Source organism: Rattus rattus, chromosome 1 (genome assembly GCF_011064425.1).
Source record: "Rattus rattus isolate New Zealand chromosome 1, Rrattus_CSIRO_v1, whole genome shotgun sequence".
NCBI classification, from domain to species: Eukaryota; Metazoa; Chordata; class Mammalia; order Rodentia; family Muridae; genus Rattus; species Rattus rattus.
Window position 1 is genome coordinate 150672060 of NC_046154.1, and position 22287 is coordinate 150694346.

The window sequence follows — 22287 nt, forward strand, 5'->3', positions numbered from 1 at the left end:
TACTGCACAGAAACACATAATTTAAGGTTTATCTTTAAAAAACATAAAAACAAAAGAAAGGCTTTGAGACTTAATTAGCCAAGAATTTCTTAGATGAGATCAAAGGCACATTTGTGCAACATCAATGCAAATGGGACCATTCAGTATTCAAAGACATGTTATGTGTCAGAAATAAGAAAAGTACAACTAGAAACAGTGACCAATGGGCACGTCACAAATGACCAGTGAAGCACTGGGGTATGGCCACTGGGCACACCCAGCACTCCAACAGATGGCCCCACGCCCACACATCTATCAGCATACTACTCAGACTTAGTGGGCTTAAAAAGAAAAAGAAAAAAGAGGACAGGAGATTGGTAGGGTGTGTGGGGACCCAGGAGCAGTTAGAAGGGAAAATGGGGGGTTTCGTTGTAGACACTATGAACCTCTCGAAGAATACATGTTAAGGAACAGAATTAGTTAAGGGGCAATGAACTACAGACTAGGATGTCAGCGGCACAGGGGTCATGGTGAGGACGTAACCACAGCAACAGCGGAGCTCACACAGGTGAAAAGGGATCAGTATGTGTGCACTTACCATGATGCAGCAGTAATTCCGCTCTAATCTGTTGTCCTGAGGGAAGTGGGAACTGTCTGTATCGACTCTTGCATGTGCTCTGTATAGACTCTGTTTGTATAGAGCCTGTATAGATAGACTTGCATATCTCGTTATTCGTAATAGTGCCAAGCTTGTAACAACCCAAATGTCCATCACCATGTAAACCGAGAAACACTCTCTGGCATACAGTTATACAATGGACTAGTACTCAGCAGCAAAAGAACAAAGTGTCAGCTCACAAGACACGGATGAATCTGAGTGTTGCACTGGGTAGGAGTGAGGACAAAGCTGTGGAGGGAAGGAGGAGCTCCTGCAAAGAGGCACAAGCACATTTTTCATAACAGTGGAAGCAACAGGCACACGGTTGTAGGCCTTTAAAAAAGGAATCAGACTTTGAACTAAAATCAACAGATTTTTCTGTATGTAAATTATTTCCCAACAGTATTGATTAAAACATTTAAAAGATGCTGTGTGCTTAATATCATTTTCCAGAAGGAGTTCTTATTTTCTCAAATATTCTAATTAAAACACTTGGCTCAGGATCTTGTTTGCACTTAATAAAAGGATAGCATCATATATAGTCATATTTTTCCAATATCTAGTTTTGACAGTTAAGTATTTTTAAATTACATTTATGTATTTCACAATGTATAAATTTCATTTAGTATCTATGTATTACATTTATGTATGTGTGTGCATGCATATGTAGGTGTGTGTCCATGTGTGCATGCATGCGTGTGTGTGCGCGCGCGCGCGCGTGTATGTAGGGCAGAGGACACGCTGCAGGAGCTGGCTCTCCTCGCACCATGTGCGTCCTGAACTTAGGCTGTCAGTTCTGACGGCAAATGTCTTTACATAGTGATTCATCTCAGCATTCCTAAATTTTTTGTTGCAGTGACCAAAATCAGGAGGTAGAACTTTTGAGACCCTAAAATATGACAGGATTTAAAACATAATCACGATTAGAAAAGTAATTTATTATATTACTAACATTATATTTAATCAATATAGTTTTAAATGAGTACTTATACATAACGCTTTATTTTAAAATAAACCCCAAATGCCCTTTTAGCTCAGAGCAGTCAGAGGTTTTAGACGGCTCACGCTGGTTGTTCAAAGGGCAGAACAAAGCTAGTCATCACTGATCTTGTGAGAACAAACTAGTGTCCATAGGCCCATGGGCCTACCCCACACTAACCCTGCTACAGGGAAGGCCTTCAAGCACCATGCGACTAGTATGGTTTTAAAAAGAAGGCCAGCCAGGAGTGGTGGCACCTGCCTATAATCCAAGTACACAGGATACAACAGCAGAGGCATCAGGAGTTCAAGGCCAACCTGCATAGTGATTTCGAGAACAGCCTGGGCTATATGAGACCCTGTCTCAAATCTTAAAAAAAAGGGGAACAACAATAAAAGATTTCTAAACACAAACATGCCAGGTCCTTCTGTTATAATATACATAATGCCTGCCTATATCAATGTATACTACAATCCAGTCCATAAATATCAGTTTCCTTCCCTTATTTATCCCAGTGTCACCTAAATAGGATACATGTCCCCTAGTGTCAAGGTAGGTGGTTTTAGCTGCTCTGAGTTTAAAGACTCTTTCACATTTGTTACTCCACAGTGCTTTCTTTCTCTTGTGCTGGCTGGCAAGATGGTAAAGGTACCTACAGCCATGGTTGATGACCTGAGTTCAATCCCTGGAATTCACATGAAAGGAGGGCTGAGGTTCTTCTGATCTCCACACACATACAGTCACACACACAGAAACCCCACCCTCAACCAACTTACCAGTCCATCAATCAATGTAATAAAATTTAAAGAGCTACCTGGGTGAGGAGAGAACAAGCTATATGAGAATTCAGGCAACTTCGGACAGCACTGAATGTTGGAAAAAGGGCAACAGTGGGATTACTTAACATGATGTAGGTGCTTTAACTAAGCTTATGTCACTGGGGGAAATAAACCACATCATTGCCAATCTCCCTACCAAAGAGAAATGCAATAAAAATCCAAATAAAAAACAAAGTTTTCCCTCCAATATTTGATCTTCAAATAATTCCAAATAGCAAAATCTGAATGTTGAGTTGCAGTATCTTCTAACAAATAAACAGGCACAGATGGTTCTGCTTAGGGAGGATAGCCCTGACAACCATTTTCTCCTGCACTGCAGTCACTTACCTCAGGTCTTTGCCTTTAGAGGTCTAAAGTGTCATAAAGTGTGTCTTTATGTTTTTTATGTGGAAACATGTGGTATGTTATACTTTACTCTTAGAGTTTATACAAATGATACCATTTAATGGATATAATGCACCTCTTTAGAATAAGGTCAGTTTTGAACAATTTGGTGCCAAACTGCAGTCTACTTTGCTTGTTTCTTACCTGTTACCCATCAAAGCAAGACACTAATACATCTAAGAAAGATAACTTGCTAATGTTATTCATTTTTATTTCAAATTGAACACCGAGAGTCCTTTCTTCAAGCACAGGGATTTTCTGTAGTCTTTTTATGTTTCAGTAAAGTGAGGTGATCTGGAATTCTGTAATGGAGGTGATCTGTAACTCATTTTTGAAAAAAACCTGTTATGTTTGCAAACTTCTGGGGGTTTAGCCAGCATAAAGTCTAACAATATCTGACACAGTAAGTCAAATGACAGACGAGTTGCCCATTCAAAGACTATGCCTAAGCATTTGGGTCATTGTAGGAAGACCAAATATAAACTTAATTTTAGGAGTCTTTGGAAAGAAGCTGAGGTTAAACACAAGAGGTGCTTTCAAGAAGTAACTGGAAATCACAGATGCTAACCCCAGACCAACACTGCAAGTGTGTCTTTTTTACCACTTTAGATTGCAACTTATATCATAGTTTAGATGAGAATCTGAACTCAGATGGAATACGGTGAAAGTTATGCTGCAAGGAAAATGTGGAGAAGAAGAATGTCTTCTTTCTCCATATTCTATCTGCAAAAAATTGTACTTTTATTGGCCATTTAAACATTACATATTCCATTCTTTAAAAAAAAAACAAAAAACAAACCAAAAAAACAAAACAAAACAAAAAAACACCACCAACAAGAAAACTGTAAACATCCACTCTGAAGATTTTAGAAAGTGGATTATTAAGTTTCCTGTGTGGAGAATAGAAGAGGAGAAGATGATTCTGAGGGAGCCTAGCCTCTCCTTCCTATCTGTGACCCATCACAATGCAATCTATATTAATATCACACTGTAGACATATAACAAAGCCTGTACATCAAAGTGAACCCTAAGCAACTAACTCTAAGAAGGCAGATCAAAATAGTTACGTGAGTTTTATCTGAAAAGAGTCTCGTTTAGCTAGAAATGGTATCACTATGTAAAACTCACATTTTTTAAAATAAATAATACAGTTTAATTGAAACACCAATTAAGTGCTTCCCTGTGTCACTCAGGTAAGGAATAAACAATATGTTTCATTCTAAAGGACTCACAAGTGACACCATCCAGGGAACGGTGATCATATGACAGAGAAGACCAAAGTGAAATTAATTATAGCTAGGAAAGTAATTTGCTAAAGTTACTTCGTTTTCATTTCAAATTGAATCTTCCTCATGACTCCTTTGAACAAGCAACTGATCATTCTTACTATTTGCTGGTAATATTAGTACAGAAAAGCATAGTAAGGGTAATTTCTTTAAGAAGAAGACAATGTCTAAGACAGAGTCATCTACTTCAGCTCAGAAGTGCAGGGTTCCAACTACCTTTGCCAGTTTCATGATAAACTGAATAACTTTGAAAGACTTTGTAGCTGAAGACTAGCAAAGGTTCCTCAAACACTATGACTTAACTATAGCCTTGACTTCTTCTTTCAAATATAAACACAGACTGGTTATGAGAGACAATGTCTGGGCTCAAAAACTATTGACATAAATACTTTTCTTTTTTTTTTTTTTTTTTTTTTGTTTTTTTTTTCGGGGCTGGGGACCGAACCCAGGGCCTTGCGCTTCCTAGGCAAGCGCATTACCACTGAGCTAAATCCCCAACCCCTATAAATACTTTTCTAAGAATGATAAATTAGTAGGAATTTCCAAGTTCTAAAAGATAATTAAAATGCACTCAACAGAATTTAAGAGGAAAAGTATGCATTCATAAAAGGGTCTGAAAGACATTGTTTCTGAAATACCTCTTTTGGTGGTAGAGGCCTACAAGAAGGCTCAGCGGCTAAAAGCACAGATTGCTCTTATAAAGGACTGGAGTTCAGATCCCAGTACCACCTGTGATCCAGTTCCAGAGGATCTGATGCCTTTGGTCTCCAAGAGCATCTGCACAAACACAGGCATGGGCATACATGCACACATGCACATATACACTCACACACACATACACATACACAAGCACACACATACACATATACACACACACTCTTGCACACACATACACATATGCATACATACACACATACACTCTCACACACATGTCCACACACATACATACATACATACATACACAAACACATACACTCTCAAACACATACCAAAATTAAATATAAAAACCTTCGAAGGGAATTGCTGAGAATGAAAGGATGACTAGGAATGGGTGTCAGTCATGCTCTGCTTTGTGAAATCAGTTTTGTTAAGAGCACTCACAGTAGCTTAGTTAGGCTTAAATCAAATAGCAGTGAGCAAAGGCAGGCCCAAGCAGGTCTATACATTCAGTAAGAATGACAACTGTTCAATGTGGAATGAAATGAAAAGTTTCTGACCTACAAAGAAAATGAATTTATTGTTTTTAAATTCCAGAAATAAAAGTAACAGAAGAGCATATAATTTCTAACAAGCTGGTCTTACAATTTCTAGCTACAGTCTAATTAAATTGTTTAAGAAACAAAAAATCTGTATGTTTTCCTACCTGAGAAATTACCAAGAAAGAAATACACTTCAAAACTCTTAATGAGTCACAAAGAACCTTGTAGGGGGCATGATGATGTGTACACACATGATGGACCAGAAGCTACTCTCCAGAGTCTGCTTGCCTTGCAGCTGCAGGCTGCGATCCACGGCAGCACATTTCCCGTCAGCACCAGCTCAGTCCAGTGAAGCAGCACAGTAATGTCTGAAAACCATGGTCACAGATCTGGAGAGGTTTACCTTGTCCATGAGTAAGAGCATATTACCTCAGTGCAAGCTTCTGAGACAGATGTAAGCAGTGAGCCCGGCAATAGGGACAGGAGACTAGAAGTTGGTTAAAGTGAAGACAGGAAAAAGATTAGAGCTGCTGTCACGGCCAAGAACTAATGCATAAGGAACTTAGAAACTTCACAGCTCAGCTGAGAGCCAGAGTGCACAGAGACGAACCATCGCTCGCAGACATTTATAAATGAGCAGTGGGCTTCTTTTCATCAGTTTATTTTAATTGATCCTATGCAGGTTATTGGTAGAACTAAATATTAGTCTAGTGCTTTCACTATATGAATCAAAGTCTTTTGTTTAAACAGTGATTTATTGTAATTCTTAAGGTAAATAACAAATTCTAAAATTATAACTTGAAATTAAAGCATTTAAATTTCAGATGACAGAGTCAATAATTGGTAACAGCTTTTTCAACTTCATATTAATAGTCTGATTAAAAACACTAGCAATTACCTGGAGATAGAATTGAAAGATTCGGATGGGATCTGTGAAGTAAGAAAGCCAAACCAAACATGCAAAGTACTCCCACACATGATCTTCTTTCCCATTGTATATGTGACGGCGTGAAACATTTACCATACATGATCTTCTACACAGTACAGATCTAGAACACTTCTACAAGAGATTACAGCTTAGGGGAGACTAAGGTGGGAGATGAGCAATGAAATGTGGGGCCAGAGCGTCCTGAGCACACGGCAGCTGCAGGCTCATCCCGTCAGTTGACAGTCACATTCAGAACGTGGCCTTCAAGGCAACTAGGAGTCAGCGCACGTGAACCTCCCTTCCCACAGTTAACAAGTCCTTTACAGTCTCTTATGTGATAAAGGATTGTTGGTCTCATAGGGCATTTCAGAATAAATAGGGGAGAAGCTTCATTCCCAAATGCACACACAGAGCTCAGCTGTGCACAGGATGCGGTCACCATGAGACAGCTGCTGTATCAGTGGGGTGGATGCTTCTCCACCACCCTGGCTCGCACATGACCCAGTACAACAGACACTCATCTTACCTCCAACAACAGGAAAGTGTCCCATTACTCAGTGCCACACTTAATGCCCCCTAAGGTAACAGACTTCAAGGGTGCTGGACCTTATAAATGTACCTGTGTCATTACTAACTACAGGATGGGAACTTCAAAACTGCTATTAAATCAGATCAGCAGCAGAAAGACTCAACCATGACTGTAACATGAGGGGAAGTGATGTAAACACTAACACCAAGTGTCTCCAGGGAGAATCCTGTTTGTGCAAAACAAAGTGTCAAGATGGATGTGCCAATCAAGACCAACTGGAAGACAGGACACAGGAGGAAGGGAAGGAGGGAGACATGGAGGGAGAGGGGGAGGAGGAGGAGAGAGGAAGGAAGGGGAAGGAGGGAGAGGGAGGGAGGCAGAGAGAATATAAGTGTGAATATCAATATGGCGGAGAGTCAGGCAGCAACAGAGTTCCTGGATGGAAGCGACAGAAAGTGATGTGCTTGGACTCTCTTTTCTCTGTCGTTTGTGTTTCTAAATAACTTACAATGTTAATGGAGGCCACATTAGCAGGCAAGAATGAGCCTTCTGATAGACAGAAATGAAAGATTTGGGGCTAATGAGTTTTACTTTCTCTTTTTGTTTTTTCTTTAAAATCATACCTGAAAGCCTTGAATCCTTGCTAAATATTCCAGTTGTTTTGAAGGCTGTACTGAAGAACAAGGGGGAGTAGGAGAACTTCCTTTTAGACCTATGGCTTCAGCAGCAGGAGATGTTCCATTCACTAGGAGTTCCCTGGCAGCTGGGGCTGAACTAGTCGGTGAGGGAGACTCTACACTGAAGAAGGAGCTTGAAGGTTGGTTCATATCTTTGGGTGATAAGTAGCCTAGAGTTGTGCCAGAGGTCACTCTGTGGCGGCTGGCTTCCATCTCTTGATAAACATCAGGAGAAAGATGAAGAATTCCTTTTGGAGCTATGAATAAAATAAAGGTAAACTGTTAATGCACTTAAAATAATTAGTACAGAAACACATAATAGCACTATTTGCTGTAACAAGGAGACCAGAAACTGTCCATTGAGCCTCTTCCTGATGCCTGTGGAGGAGGTGCAGCATCTATTCAGAGGCTGACACTAGTGTAAAAGTTCCACGTGGAGGAGGCTGGAAATGTGCAGCGTCTTCACTCCCAAGTCCAACAGTATTGTATCCCGTACGACAGAGGAAACATCCCCGAATATGCCAACTGAGGCACAGAAGACAAAAGGAAGGCAGCATCGTCCAGGTGTTATCTTCGCAGACTCGGACCTTAGTGTCCAGTGGTTAACTTGTGCTTTCCTCCTCACATAGGCATCCCATAGACAACTCTGGACACTGAAGTTTATTTTTTTCAAGACTGTACTTTTATTTTTTCCTCCAACATAATATGTTTATTGATTCATTGGGAATCCCACATAATACACACTGATGATATTCACTTTCCATTCCTTCTAAGTTCACGCACCCACCCTTTTGCCCTCATTAAAAAAAAAAAAAAAAGAAAAAACTCTACCACAAGTGCAGTTTGTGCACTCCCTGGAGCATGGTCTAACTCCCTGTGGCAGCCCCTTAAAGATAACTGAGTCCTTTCCTACCCAAACACCCACCAGAAGCCATCAACTGTGAAGGGCTATTTCAGCATCTTTATCACAGCTTTTAAGGACTCTCTTCACAGGCTTCCTGTCTAGACTGTTTCTTTTGTAGTCAGGGGTCACAGAAGCCTTCATTCCAAATTATGAGTCTGCAGTCATTGAAATCACTGCAAAAGAAGCTTCCTTGCCCATAATAGCCAGTGGCAGCAGGATCACTAATCTACATGGTCCCTGGTGGCAGCACAAACCACAGACACCAACATGGCCTTTGACAGCAGCAGATCATGGGCATCCACATGGCCTCCTGTCAAGACCTGCATGACCATGCACAAGGAACAGCATGACACAGTTCCTGCCCCTGGACAGAGCTAGCAGGGAATGGGCCTTCATGACTATTGATAGTTGCCAGGCATAAAGCCTGTTTGTATAATAATGTGTATAATTTACTTTAGGTTCCACCTTCAGGAGATGTTCTTCCTGCCAAGGTTGATGACTCCATGATAATTAGAAACAGCATGAGTCTGGGAAGCTAATGATCTTGGCAAAATAGTAAACACTGTGACCTTCAGGACAGCCCTTAAGGCTGTGGGAAAGAACTCTGAAAACATGAGTTCAAAACAGGATTTCTCAAAAAATATGCAAAAATATAAGGATGCAATATGAATTATATGAGAGGCTTCACAGACCTAAAAGAACAGAGGCAACTGCACTATGAGCCAGCCTGTCAGAAAGATATTAAGGAAGGTAATAAAGAGATTTGGGGAGTGGCGATTGCAGGGCAAGATCCCACCCAGTCAAGTTTATTGTTTGTGCTTACAAAGACAGGTAGATTCCTGTGTTCAAGGTCAGCCTGAGACTGAGTAAATGGTGGAGATGGTGATCTCAGAGCTGGACCCCACCTAGCTAGCTTATTGTCTGAGTTTTTAAAGGCAAGAAGATCTCTGAGTTCATTTGCCATGTTTTAAAAAAAAAATACACTTATTGTCTTTTCCTAAGAATCAAAAAGCTAAGGTCATAAAATGCTGATTTGTGGGATAATCAAAAGGGAACCTGGAGTAAATGACTGCATTGATATGTTAAAAAAAAATACTGGGCTTTATTTGCAAGAGAAAACTACCCAGAAAGAACAGCTTGGAGAGTGAAATTTTCTTTTAGAATTTTTCTAACAGGATTTTGACTTTGGTCAGAAAATCTTAGAATTTTTTTTTCTATCAGGATTTCTTTCTGACTTTGGTTAGAAAAATCCAATAACTTTTTTCTAGCAGGATTTAAATGAGCCATTGGTTCAAGGTTTCTGATTTCTGAAGTACCATAAATATTCGACTATCACTGAGACTCATCTTGGATATTGTTATTGCACAGAATCAGGGTCATCTTGTGGCTGGGCAGGGCATTTGGGGTGGGAAGGCAGGTTCCTCGAGAGCTCGAGGCTGTTTCCCCTTTCTCTGCTTTTGGTGCCAGCTACTCTGACTGCTCACCAGGTAAGCAGAGAAGGGAGAAACAGCCTGGTTTCTAGAGAACTGCAGACTAACAGAAACTGTAGTACTAGGCATAAAAAATTCCGTTTCTAGTTGTTGGTCAGGGAAGACCGAGATTTTCTCAAAATATTATAGATTATTGCTATTGGCCTTGGTTGCCTCCCAGAAGTTGAAGACATCAAGTATTTTGGAAATAGGACTCAGAGGATCCAAGTTAAATCTGACCTGAAAGTCTTCTCCGTGAGTATACGAGATACTAAGGGAGGGAAACAACTAACAGCTCTACCCAGCTGTGATCCTATGAACAACAATGATCAGCATGACGAACAGCCCTAAGGGTGCACTAGTGGTACACTTACTTTGGTGGTAACCAACAGTTCCCTATTGGACTTAAGGGAAATCAGGCCTGGTACTGGAAACCAAGTCAACTGCCTGGGGCTAATGAGGTCATGGATCTTAGAGGAGAACCTAGTACTACCACTTTACTAGACCCTGATTCCTAATTGCATCTGAAATGTATCCTTATACCCAACAGATATGTATAACGCTCACCTCTAATTGAAGAACTTCAATTTGTAACAGATGGAGACTATCATGGAAAAGCAAGAGAATATTTCTACAGCACAACTCCTACACCTAAGGCTCAAGACCATTGCAGAACAAGAGGCTTAAAGAATTCAAGAACTAGGAGACTAGTAAATCTACTATGAGATTGTGTCTTCTAGAATGGCAAAGCATCTTTACTCATGATACCTCAGCAATGTGGCTATCTAAGCAAGACCCTAACAAAAACAACCCTGACAAACATGCTAATGAGGAAGGGGCTGGATTTCACTGGGCCCCATCCCTAGACAAGGAAGCAAAGTCAAAGAGGAAGGCAGAGAGAATTAGTCTTCCCTAGGAATGAGTTTTCTTGGTTGGCTGTCCAGCACCAAGTGGTCATCCCTGAAAACATACTCATACAAGCAGCACTATATGGATGGAGTTTCTTGTATTTATGCATTCATGCATGCACATAATATAAAACAACTGAAGAGGAAGAGGCTATGATTGGAGGGGACATGGAAGGGCCTGGAAAAAGGAAAGAGAAGGAGGTAAGGATGTACTTTATATTTTAATTTAAACAAAAAGAAACATCTGGGCATAAACCCAAAGAACAGACTAGCTCTAATACTCTGTGGCAAAATGCAGGTCATATGAGAAAAAACACTACATAAAATGTTTAGTGCTACAATGGTTTTTGTAGGGTGTACTGTCTAAATGTAAGAAAATGCTATTATATAACACCAAACTCAATGCAGTCACTGAAAAGGCCACATAAATGACATCAGAGACACTTGAGGATATATTTAGTCCTGTGGTAACTTGATGTGTGAAGGAAGGGAAGATGATATGGACAAGACACTCAAGACAGGGGGAAGAGAGGAGCTGAGATCCAGATGTAAAGTGAATAAATAAATTAATGGAAATAGAAAAACCTAGCATACTTAAGCTTTACCGTATACTAATGACATTGAATAAAAAATTATCTAAATATACCAATTAAAAAGATTGGCATTTTATGCTTGAAAATATGGCCACAAGAAGCTCATGTCAAAAATAATGATACAGGTAAGTTAAAAATAAAGCAATGTGGGAAATAGATAAACCATGTAAGCAATGATGAAAACAAAGTTTGAGAATCTACTTCCAAATGATGAGTGAAGAAGATGCACAGGCCCGTTCCTCCCATAAAAGTAAAAAACTTACTTAAGTACAAACTTAACAGTCTGGAGGCTAAGGAAATCTGGCAAACAAAAGAAATTTCCCTCTGAAATGAATGTCTTTGCTCTCAGCTCCTGGGAAGCAACTTCTAAAGCCCCATCAAGTTTCCTACACGAAAAGAGTGTGTGTTATCCCTGGTGGGTATGATGGCACACACAAGAGTTTATGCTACTTAGATGAGTAAGAGTGGTCCTGTGGTTATTGGAGGGCGAAGCAGGAAAATCATGGGGGCTGGTAGGAGGTGCTAGACATTATATCAGAAAGACCAGGCACACGATTAGGAAGTTGAGGCTTTGAACTACAAGATTAGCCCCACCTCCAAAGGCCAGTATCAATTTCACAGCCAATAAGATTCAATTCAATCATGCCAACCTAATAAAGCCCCAGTAAACTACGGGTAACTCTGGAGGTTGAGTGGGATTCACTTCCTATACACTGTGTGGATCTCCTGTACACTCTTGCAGAGGTGCCGATTCCAGGATGGGGACACCAGAAGGGTCACACTTGCAGCCCTTCTGAATTTTAGCCAACGTCTCTCTTCTTTTCCGCCAAGCCACAAAGTGCTCTCCTTTCCCAGACGCCAAGATGGCTGAGATGATGCAGTTCCTCAGCCTCTCAGGAAGGAACATAACATCCTCTGGAAGGAGCAGACTACTACAATTTCTCATTTATCTTGGCTCCAAGCTGTAGGAGCCAGATTCCTGATATATGAAGCCAAGACGCTGGAAGATTCCGACATCAGGCAGAGCAGGCTGAGGATACTTAGTACCAACACTTTCTACCTCATACAAGGAAAGTCCCAAATCAAAAAATAAAAACCGAGAGTATCAGAAACCACCTTCTGTACCTGGCAATTTGATCGTAAGAATCATTATCCTAAGAGAAGTGGGCTACTGTATCAGACTTCCACCATGGGGCAGTGGCTTCATAAGTGTGCCCAAGGAGAGGGGCACACTTAAGAGGAGAGAATACTGAAGCTCTCAAAATGAAGTGGCTTTATTTGCTACAGCATGTAGGAAAACCCAGGCCTATGAACACTGTCGAAAACACTGACAACTTGGATTGTGAGCAGTTCATGCAAGTGTGGGGTTTCCTAAAGCTAGCCCATCATCGCCTTGCTTGTCAAAGAACCACACAAAGACAGACTCAAGAAGGGTCCCTTTGAGACAGAGGCATACAATTAGACACTGCAGAGGGTGAGACACTTTGGAGATCTCGGTCCTGAATGCCTTCATCTAACCCTCCCCTCAAGGCACAGGGAGCAATGCAGAAGAGGAGGCTGAGAATCTGTAAGAGCCAGGGCTTATGGAGGACTCCAAGGGAACAACAGGACTGATGAAGGCATGAGCTCACAGCAACTGTGGCAGCCCACACATGACCTTCCTAGGGCATAGAGCAGGAGAAGTGGGCTCAGGCTCCCACTCCTAATCACCAAGCCATCTGTGACTGATATCTACTGGCAAGGGCAATACTGGCTTTCTCCAGGGAAGTCTCTCTCATGTATAATCACACTTCACAGTAGGCCCCATGCCCAGGAGTAGGGTCAATGTAAAATGAACTCAATGGTACTCTTGTAGATCTTTTACCTCATTTTGCTGTTTGGGCATTTTTTTGTCTTATTAGTCTTTTGCTTGTATATTTTGGGTTCTATTTGTGTGTGGGGGGTTGTGTGTGCGATTCTTGTGATTTCTGGTTTGGGTGGGGTGAGGAGAAAAAGCATAAAGTTGGGTTGGGTAAGGCAGTGGGGAGGATCTGGAAGGGAAGGATCTAGAAGGAACTAGAAGAGGAGAACATAAGAGCAAATATATAGTTGAAAAATTATTTTTTTTTTAAAAAAAGAGTCCCTTTGGATGAGAACAAACCTTCAAGATTGACCTCAAAAACTATCATAAATGGTTTCAAGTTTAACCTACAATCTTTCAAAACAAGAAGCATGTTTTGCTGGGAGAAACCAGCAAGGAAAAACTCCCTCGTTACTACAAAAACATCGGTCTAGGCTTCAAGACACCCAAAGAGGCCATTGAGAGCACCTACATAGACAAGAAATGCCCCTTCACGGAATGTCTCCATCCGAGGTCGGATCCTGTGTGGTGTCGTGAGGAAGGTGAAGATGCAGAGGACCACGTCATCCCTGGGACTATCTCCATTACATCCGAAAGCACCACCGCTTTGAGAAGCGTCACAAGAACATGCCGTGCACCTGTCCCCATTTCAGGGATGTCCAGAGCAGTGACATTGTCACTGTTGTTGGAGAGTGCAGGCCCTGGGCAATGTGCTCAAGGTCACCAAGGCTGCTAGCACCAAGAAGCAGTTTCAGAAGATATGAGGCAACTCTAGCCAATGCCCTAGAACAAATAAAGTTACTTTCCAACTTACAAAAAGAAAAAGAGAAAAAGAAAAGAAAAAAATTAAGTATACACACACACACACACACACACACACACACACACACACTCCACCAGCAAGTTATGGAGTTGAACAGGTGTTTTAACACTAGCAGAGGTAAAAAGTCTAACAACAACAACAACGACGACAACGACGACGACGACGACGACGACGACGACGACGACGACGACGACGACGACGACGACGACGACGACGACACTGCTAAAGAGCCCTAAGGACCCGCCACCATCCCAGGTGACCACGCACACACTCAGGAATGCACCTCTGAGGAACAACGCTCCTGGCTTCATGCTGCAAGAGAAACAAGCTTCACAGACACAGTGTGGCCAAGCCAGTGACAACGTGGACAAACAAATAGCAATAACGACGAGTCCAGGGGAGCGGAGGAGGGAGGGGAGCGGAGGACGGAGGGGGAGGGATCCATCCTGACAGCATACAGTACCTAAAATACCCAGTTTTCAACATGAAACTGCATCAAATGCTGGCTGAAGAGCCAGCAAAGCCGATGTTTGTGCACGGGGTTAACAAAATGCCTAGGTGATTCTTGGCAACGTTTATTTGTTGACAGAAGAAAATAGATAATTTTAACACTTATTTGGAAAAGCAAAGGAAGCGGTATGCCTTGAATAATGTGCAAAAAGAAACAAGAGGGAGGGAAGCTGACCCCAGTGAAAGACAACATATCAGCCCACTGCCCAAAACTGGTATTAGCAAGATCAACGCACAAGTCAGCAACAGAGAGAACCCAGACCAAAGACACGAAGTGAAAGCCAAAGTCAGCATAGGAAACACAGAGATAAAGGTGAGGCAAGGAGTCTCAAACTAAGCCTCTCAATTTAAGTAAGAGTTATCTCAAAATGGACCTTAAGGTTAAATGTGAAATTAGGAGCTAAGCCGTAAGATTCTTTAGACCTAGGGCTAGGACGTTTGCTACTACAAAACATCCATAAGAACAAGAACTAGAACTTTTCACAAGCAGTTTTGTCCTGGGTGGGGCAGCGGTGCATAAAAAGAAAATGAAATGCCATTGTAGATTGGGTGGTGATATGTGCAAACCATGCATGTAGCCAAACAGTTTCTATCAGTGGCGTGTAAGGAACCCCAATACCTGGGACAAGGAGTACAATTAAAAATGGCAGAGAAGCTGTTTCACCACAGGATATGTGGCTGGCAAATGAGCGCACGGGAAGGGTCTTAGTATCATCAAATGTCAACGTCACTAGTTATTAGAAAAAGGTAAGCCTGAAAGTACACTGAGATGCCACTGCATAGCTACAGAAATGGGTGCATAATATAGGAGCACACTGTCTAGACCAATGCCAATGCTGGGGAGCATACACAAAAACTGGGTCACCCACATACTGGTAAGCATGAAACATGGTTCTCTAGAAAACAGAATGACAGTTTCTATGAAATTAAGCATGCAATTACCACACAATCTGGTGACTATACTCCCAGGTACCTAGCACACACAAGCAAGAGGTTACATTGCACACAGATCTGCACATGAATGGTTTCTATATACCATACATACATACACATATATACACACATATATGCATATATGCACATACATATTCATATATCTATGCATACACACACACACATACACACATAGACATAGATATAGATAGACACGAGACATAGATTACAACTCCACCAAGGGAACTCGAGGGTCCTTGTTGTACACCAACTGAGCACAAAACCAAACTGACACTGAAGCGAGTAAATATTACTTTGTCTATTTAGCTACAGAGGATAGAAAAGGCAGTGCTGTCAGCTGTGGTAGAGCCAGAGAATCTACAAAGCAACAGATGTGTGCAAAGAAAGAGCTAGAGAGCTAAAGTTCCTATAAGGAGTAGGCTGCCCACTCCAGGGCAGCCACTTGCTCACCCATCTAGGTTTGAGAACCCTGCTAAATCAAACTCAGGTCACTGTGAATGGTCTATCTCTGTACAAAGTCAGTCCATAGACATTGTGAGGTGGCCTGTTCTTCAAATACACAGTTCTAACACAGGTTAAGAAACAAATGAAAAAAACAAGGAACCATGGCTCAGATAAAGAAACCTTCAGAAACTGATCCAAATGGAAGCGCATGGCCTTTAACATGGGTGGGCATAATGGAGAACAAGAAGGGCATTCTCTCAACAAATGATGCTGGAAAACTAGACACCCAGTATACACACACACACACACACACACACACACACACACACACACACACACACACAAAATTTAAATACAGTAAAAACTTAATTATAACTCTGGAGACTATAAAACTCACAGAAGAAATACACTGGTAAGATTTCATGATAGTGATCTTGGCAATGAAGCCTTAGACAAGAACAGACAAGGGCAGGATAGACAACTTCTAAATGTATTATATTCCATGTATTCACTGTGTGTGCGTACATGTGTGTGGAGGTTAGAGAACCACTTGTGTAAGTCTTGTAAGACTTTTCCACCAAGTACGTTCTGGGGATCAAACTCAGGTCACCATTATTGGCAGCAAGCACTTTCACCCCTTGAGTTATTCTACCAAACCCGTAAACTGTTCCTTCTATACGCCAAAAGGAAAAAAAATCAATAGAATAAAAATAAAGGAGCAAAAAATGAGAGAAAATATCTGCAAACCAAGTATCTGATACATGATCAATCTCTATCAAAGGGAGAGGAGGGATGGGCTTAGTGGTTAAGAGTATTTGCTGCTAAGGACACTGTTGTTAGGACAAAACAGCAATCAACAGATTGGGAAAAGATCTTTACCAATCCTACAACTGATAGAGGGGTCGAATCCAAAATATACAAAGAACTCATGAAGTTAGACTACAGGGAGACAAATAACCCTATTAAAAAATGGGGTTCAGACCTCGCTGATCCCGGCTCCCAGCTCCCTGCTCCCAGACCCCTTGGGAGAGAGAGCTCATCACCCAGACAGGTGGGCACTCCTGCAGGGCAGGAGACCGCCACTACTGCTCACCCTTGCCCACATCCCTGGCCCAAGAGGAAACTGTATAGGGCTTCTGGGAACAGGAAGATAGGAGCACTCAAGCTGCAGGAACGCTGTGGTCCAGACTCCGTCCGGATCTGAAGGGACCCGGTCAAACAGCTCCCTGGACCCAAATCCCATAGGAGGGAGAGCTAGACCTTCAGAGGGGCAGATACGCCTGGGAAGTCAGAGGAGACTACTCTCTGCCCACATTTCTGACTCTAGAGGAAAATGCCTAGCGCCATCTGGGCCCCCTATACACAGGGTCCTGAGAGAAGGCGGGGCAGGCACTTCTAGTTGCCTCACGGAGAGCTGAAACCCAGCTCCAAGGAGCGACTTCAGGCCCGAGACCAAAGGTAAGACCAACTTTTCTGCTCCAAGTGACCTGCCTGGTGGACTCAGGACACACGCCCACAGGAACACCTGAAGACCAGTAGACAGGAATGACTACACACCTGAAAGCAGAACACTCAGTTCCCGTACCTGGCTGAAAGAGAACAGGAAAACAGGTCTACACCACTCCTGACACACAGGCCTATAGGATGGTCTAATCACTGTCAGAAATAGCAGGACAAGGTAACACCAGAGACAACATGAAGGCAAGAGGAAAGCGCAGGAACCCAAGCAACAGAAACCAAGACTACATGGCATCATCAGAGCACAATTCTCTCACCAAAGCAAACACTATGAATATCCAAACACACCAGAAAAGCAAGATCTAGATTTAAAATCACATTTGATCCTGATGATGGAGGACTTTAAAAAAGACATAAAGAACTCCCTTAGAGAAATGCAGGAAAACACAAATAAACAAGCAGAAGTCTTTAGAGAGGAAACACAAAAATCCCTGAAAGAATTTCAGAAAAATACAATCAAACAGGTGAAGGAATTAAAAATGGAAATAGAAGTAATAAAGAAAGCACAAAGGGAGACAACCTTGGATATAGAAAACCAAAGGAAGAGACAAGGAGTCGTACATACAAGCATCACCAACAGAATACAAGAGATAGAAGAGAGAATCTCAGGAACAGAAGATTTCATTGAAATCATCGACACAACTGTCAAAGATAATGGAAAATGGAAAAAGCTACTGGCCCAAAACATACAGGAAATCCAGGACACAATGAGAAGATCAAACCTAAGGATAATAGGTATAGAAGAGAGTGAAGACTCCCAGCTCAAAGGATCAGTAAATATCTTCAACAAAAATCATAGAAGAAAACTTCCCTAACTTAAAGAAAGAGATGCCCATAAACATACAAGAAGCCTACAGAACTTCAAATAGATTGGATCAGAAAAGAAACTCCTCCTGTCACATAATAGTCAAAACATCAAATGCACAAAACAAAGAAAGAATATTAAAAACAGTAAGGGAAAAAGGTCAAGTAACATATAAAGGCAGACCTATCAGAATCTAAAGGCAGACCTATCAGAATCACACCAGACTTCTCACCAGAGACTATGAAAACCAGAAGATCCTGGACAGATGTCATACAGACCCTAAGAGAACACAAATGCCAGTCCAGGTTACTGTATCCAGCAAAATTCTGAATTAACATAGATGGAGAAACCAAGATATTCCACTACAAAACCAAATTTACACAGTAGCTTTCTACTAATCCAGCCCTACAAAGGATAATAAATGGGGTTGGGGATTTAGCTCAGTGGTAGAGCGCAAGGCCCCAGCTCTGGATTCGGTCCCCAGCTCCAAAAAAAAAAAAAAAAAAAAATTAAAAAAAAAAGGATAATAAATGGTAAAGCCCAACACAAGGAGGCAAGAAACCCTAGAGAAAGCAAGAAACGAATCGTTTTGCAACAAAACAAAAAGAAGACAAGCACAAAAACATAATCTCACATCCACGAATATAAAAGGAAGAAACAATCACTATTCTTTAATATCTCTCAACAACAATGGACTCAATTCCCTAATAAAAAGACACAGATTAACAAACTGGATACGCAGTGAGGACCCAACATTTTGCTACCTACAAGAAACACACCTCAGAGACAAAGACATACACTACCTCAGAGTAAAAGGCTGGAAAACAACTTTCCAAGCAAATGGTTTGAAGAAGCAAGCTGGAGTAGCCATTCTAACATCAAATAAAATTGACTTTCAACCAAAAGTCATCAGAAAAGATAAGGAAGGACACTTCATATTCATCTAAGGAAAAATCTACCAAGATGAACTCTCAATCCTAAATATCTATGCTCCAAATACAAGGGCACCTACATACATAAAAGAAACCTTACTAAAGCTCAAAGCACACATTGCGCCTCACATAATAATAGTAGGAGATTTCAACATTGCACTCTCATTAGTAGACAGATCATGGAAACAGAAATTACACAGAGACATAGACAGACTAAGAGAAGTCATGAACCAAATGGATTTAACAGATATTTATAGAACATTCTATCCTATAACAAAAGGACATACCTTCTTCTCACCACCTCATGGTACTTTCTCCAAAATTAACCATACAATTGGTCATAAAACAGGCCTCAACAGATACAGAAAAACAGAAACAATTCCATGCGTCCTATCAGACCACCACGGGCTAAAGCTGGTCTTCAATACCAATAAGGGAAGAATGCCCACATGTACGTAGAAGTTGAACAATGCTCTACTCAATGATAACCTGGTCAAGGAAGAAATAAAGAAAGGCATTAAAGACTTCTTAGAATTTAATGAAAATGAAGGTACAACATACCCAAACTTATGGGACACAATGAAAGCTGTGCTAAGAGGAAAACTCATAGCTCTGAGTGCCTGCAGAAAGAAACAGGAGAGAGCATATGTCACCAGCTTGACAGCACACCTAAAAGCTCTAGAACAAAATAAGGAAACACACCCAGGAGGAGTAGAAGGCAGGAAATAATCAAACTCAGAGCTGAAATCAACCAAATAGAAACAAAAAGGTCTATAAAAAGAATAAACAGAACCAAAAGCTGGTTCTTTGAGAAAATCAACAAGAGAGATAAACCTTTAGCCAGACTAACCAGAGGACACAGAGTGTGTCCAAATTAACAAAATCAGAAATGAAAAGGGAGACATAACAACAGAATCAGAGGAAATTCAAAAAATCATCAGATCCTACTACAAAAGTCTATATTCAACAAAACTTGAAAATCTGGATGAAATGGACAATTTCCTAGACAGATACCAGGTACTGAAGTTAAATCAGAAAGAGATAAACCATTTAACCAACCCCATAACTCCTAAGGAAATAGAAGCAGTCATTAAAAGTCTCCCAACCAAGAAGAGCCCAGGTCCAGATAGGTTCAGTGCAGAATTCTATCAGACCTCATACCAATACTATCCAAACTATTCCACAAAATTGAAACAGATGGAGAATTACCGAATTCCTTCTATGAAGCCACAATTACTCTTATACCTAAACCACACAAAGACCCAACAATTCCCTTATGAATATCGACGTGAAAATACTCAATAAAATTCTTGCAAACCGAATCCAAGAGCACATCAAAACAATCATCCATCATGATCAAGTAGGCTTCATTCCAGGCATGTAGGGATGGTTTAATATCAGAAAACCACCAACATAAATCACTATACAAACAAACTGAAAGATAAAAACCACATGTTCATTTCACTAGATGCTGAGAAAGCATTTGACACACCTTCATGATAAAAGTCCTGGAAAGAACAGGAATTCAAGGCCCATACTTAAACATAGTAAAAGCCATATACAGCAAACCAGTAGCTAACATTAAACTATATGGAGAGAAACTTGAAGCAATCCCACTAAAATCAGGAATTAGACAAGGCTGCCCAGTCTCTCAGTACTTATTCAATATAGTTCTCCAATTGTTAGCCAGAGCAATCAGACAACAAAAGGAGATCAAAGGGATACAAGATTGGAAAGGAAGAAGTCAAAATATCACTATTTACAGATGATATGATAGTATATTTAAGTGATCCCAAAAGTTCTACCAGAGAACTAGTAAACCTGATAAACACCTTCAGCAAAGTCTTTAGGTATAAAATTAACTCAAATAAATCAGTAGCCTTCCTCTACACAAAAGAGAAACAAGCCGAGAAAGAAATTAGGGAAATGACACCCTTCATAATAGACCCAAATAATATAAAGTACCTCGGTGTGACTTTAACCAAGCAAGTAAAAGATTTGTACAATAAGAACTTCAAGCCTCTGAAGAAAGAAATTGAAGAAGACCTCAGAAGATGGAAAGATCTCCCATGCTCATGGATTGGCAGGATTAATATAGTAAAAATGGCCATTTTACCAAAAGCGATCTACAGATTCAATGCAATCCCCATCAAAATACCAATCCAATTCTTCAAAGAGTTAGACAGAACAATTTGCAAATTCATCTGGAATAACAAAAACCCAGGATAGCTAAAACTACTCTCAACAATAAAAGGATTTCAGGGGCAATCACTATCCCTGAACTCAAGCAATACTACAGAGCAATAGTGATAAAAACTGCATGGTATTGGTACAGAGACAGGCAGATAGACCAGTGGAATAGAATTGAAGACCCAGAAATGAACCCACACACCTATGGTCACTTGATTTTTGACAAGGGAGCCAAAACCATCCAATGGAAAAAAGATAGCATTTTCAGCAAATGGTACTGGTTCAACTTGAGGTCAGCATGTAGAAGAATGCAAACCGATCCATTCTTATTAACCTGTATAAAGCTTAAGTCCAAGTGGATCAAGGACCTCCACACCAATCCAGATACACTCAAACTAATAGAAGAAAAAGTGGGGAAGAGTCTCGAACACATGGGCACTGGAGAAAACTTCCTGAAAAAAAAAAAAAACACCAATGGCTTATGCTCTAAGATCAAGAATCGACAAATGGGATCTCATAAAACTGCAAAGCTTCTGTAAGGCAAAGGACACTGTTGTTAGGACAAAACGGCAACCAACAGATTGGGAAAAGATCTTTACCAATCCTACAAGTGATAGAGGGTTCATATCCAAAATATATAAAGAACTCAAGAATTTAGACCGCAGGGAGACAAATAACCCTATTAAAAAATGGAGTTCAGAGCTAAACAAAGAATTCACAGCTGAGGAATGCCGAATGGCTGAGAAACACCTGAAGAAATGTTCAACATCTTTAGTCATAAGGGAAATGCAAATCAAACCAACGCTGAGATTCCACCTCATACCAGTCAGAATGGCTAAGATCAAAAACTCCAGCAACAGCAGATGCCGGCGAGGATGTGGAGAAAAATCAACACTCCTCCATTGTTGGTAGGATTGCAGACTGGTACAACCAGTCTGG

At 40.9% G+C, this 22287-nt stretch overlaps 1 protein-coding gene across 2 annotated transcripts in view; it reads right to left on the reverse strand.

Annotated features, from left to right (window-relative positions):
- Nucleotides 1-22287, reverse strand: part of Stau2 (staufen double-stranded RNA binding protein 2) — a 236411-nt gene that overhangs the window by 90586 nt on the left and 123538 nt on the right. For both annotated transcript variants that reach the window (XM_032906953.1, XM_032906946.1), the window contains exon 12: nt 7405-7715. In XM_032906953.1, the coding sequence (XP_032762844.1) occupies nt 7405-7715 (311 nt within the window). The remainder of the gene's footprint in view (nt 1-7404; nt 7716-22287) is intronic.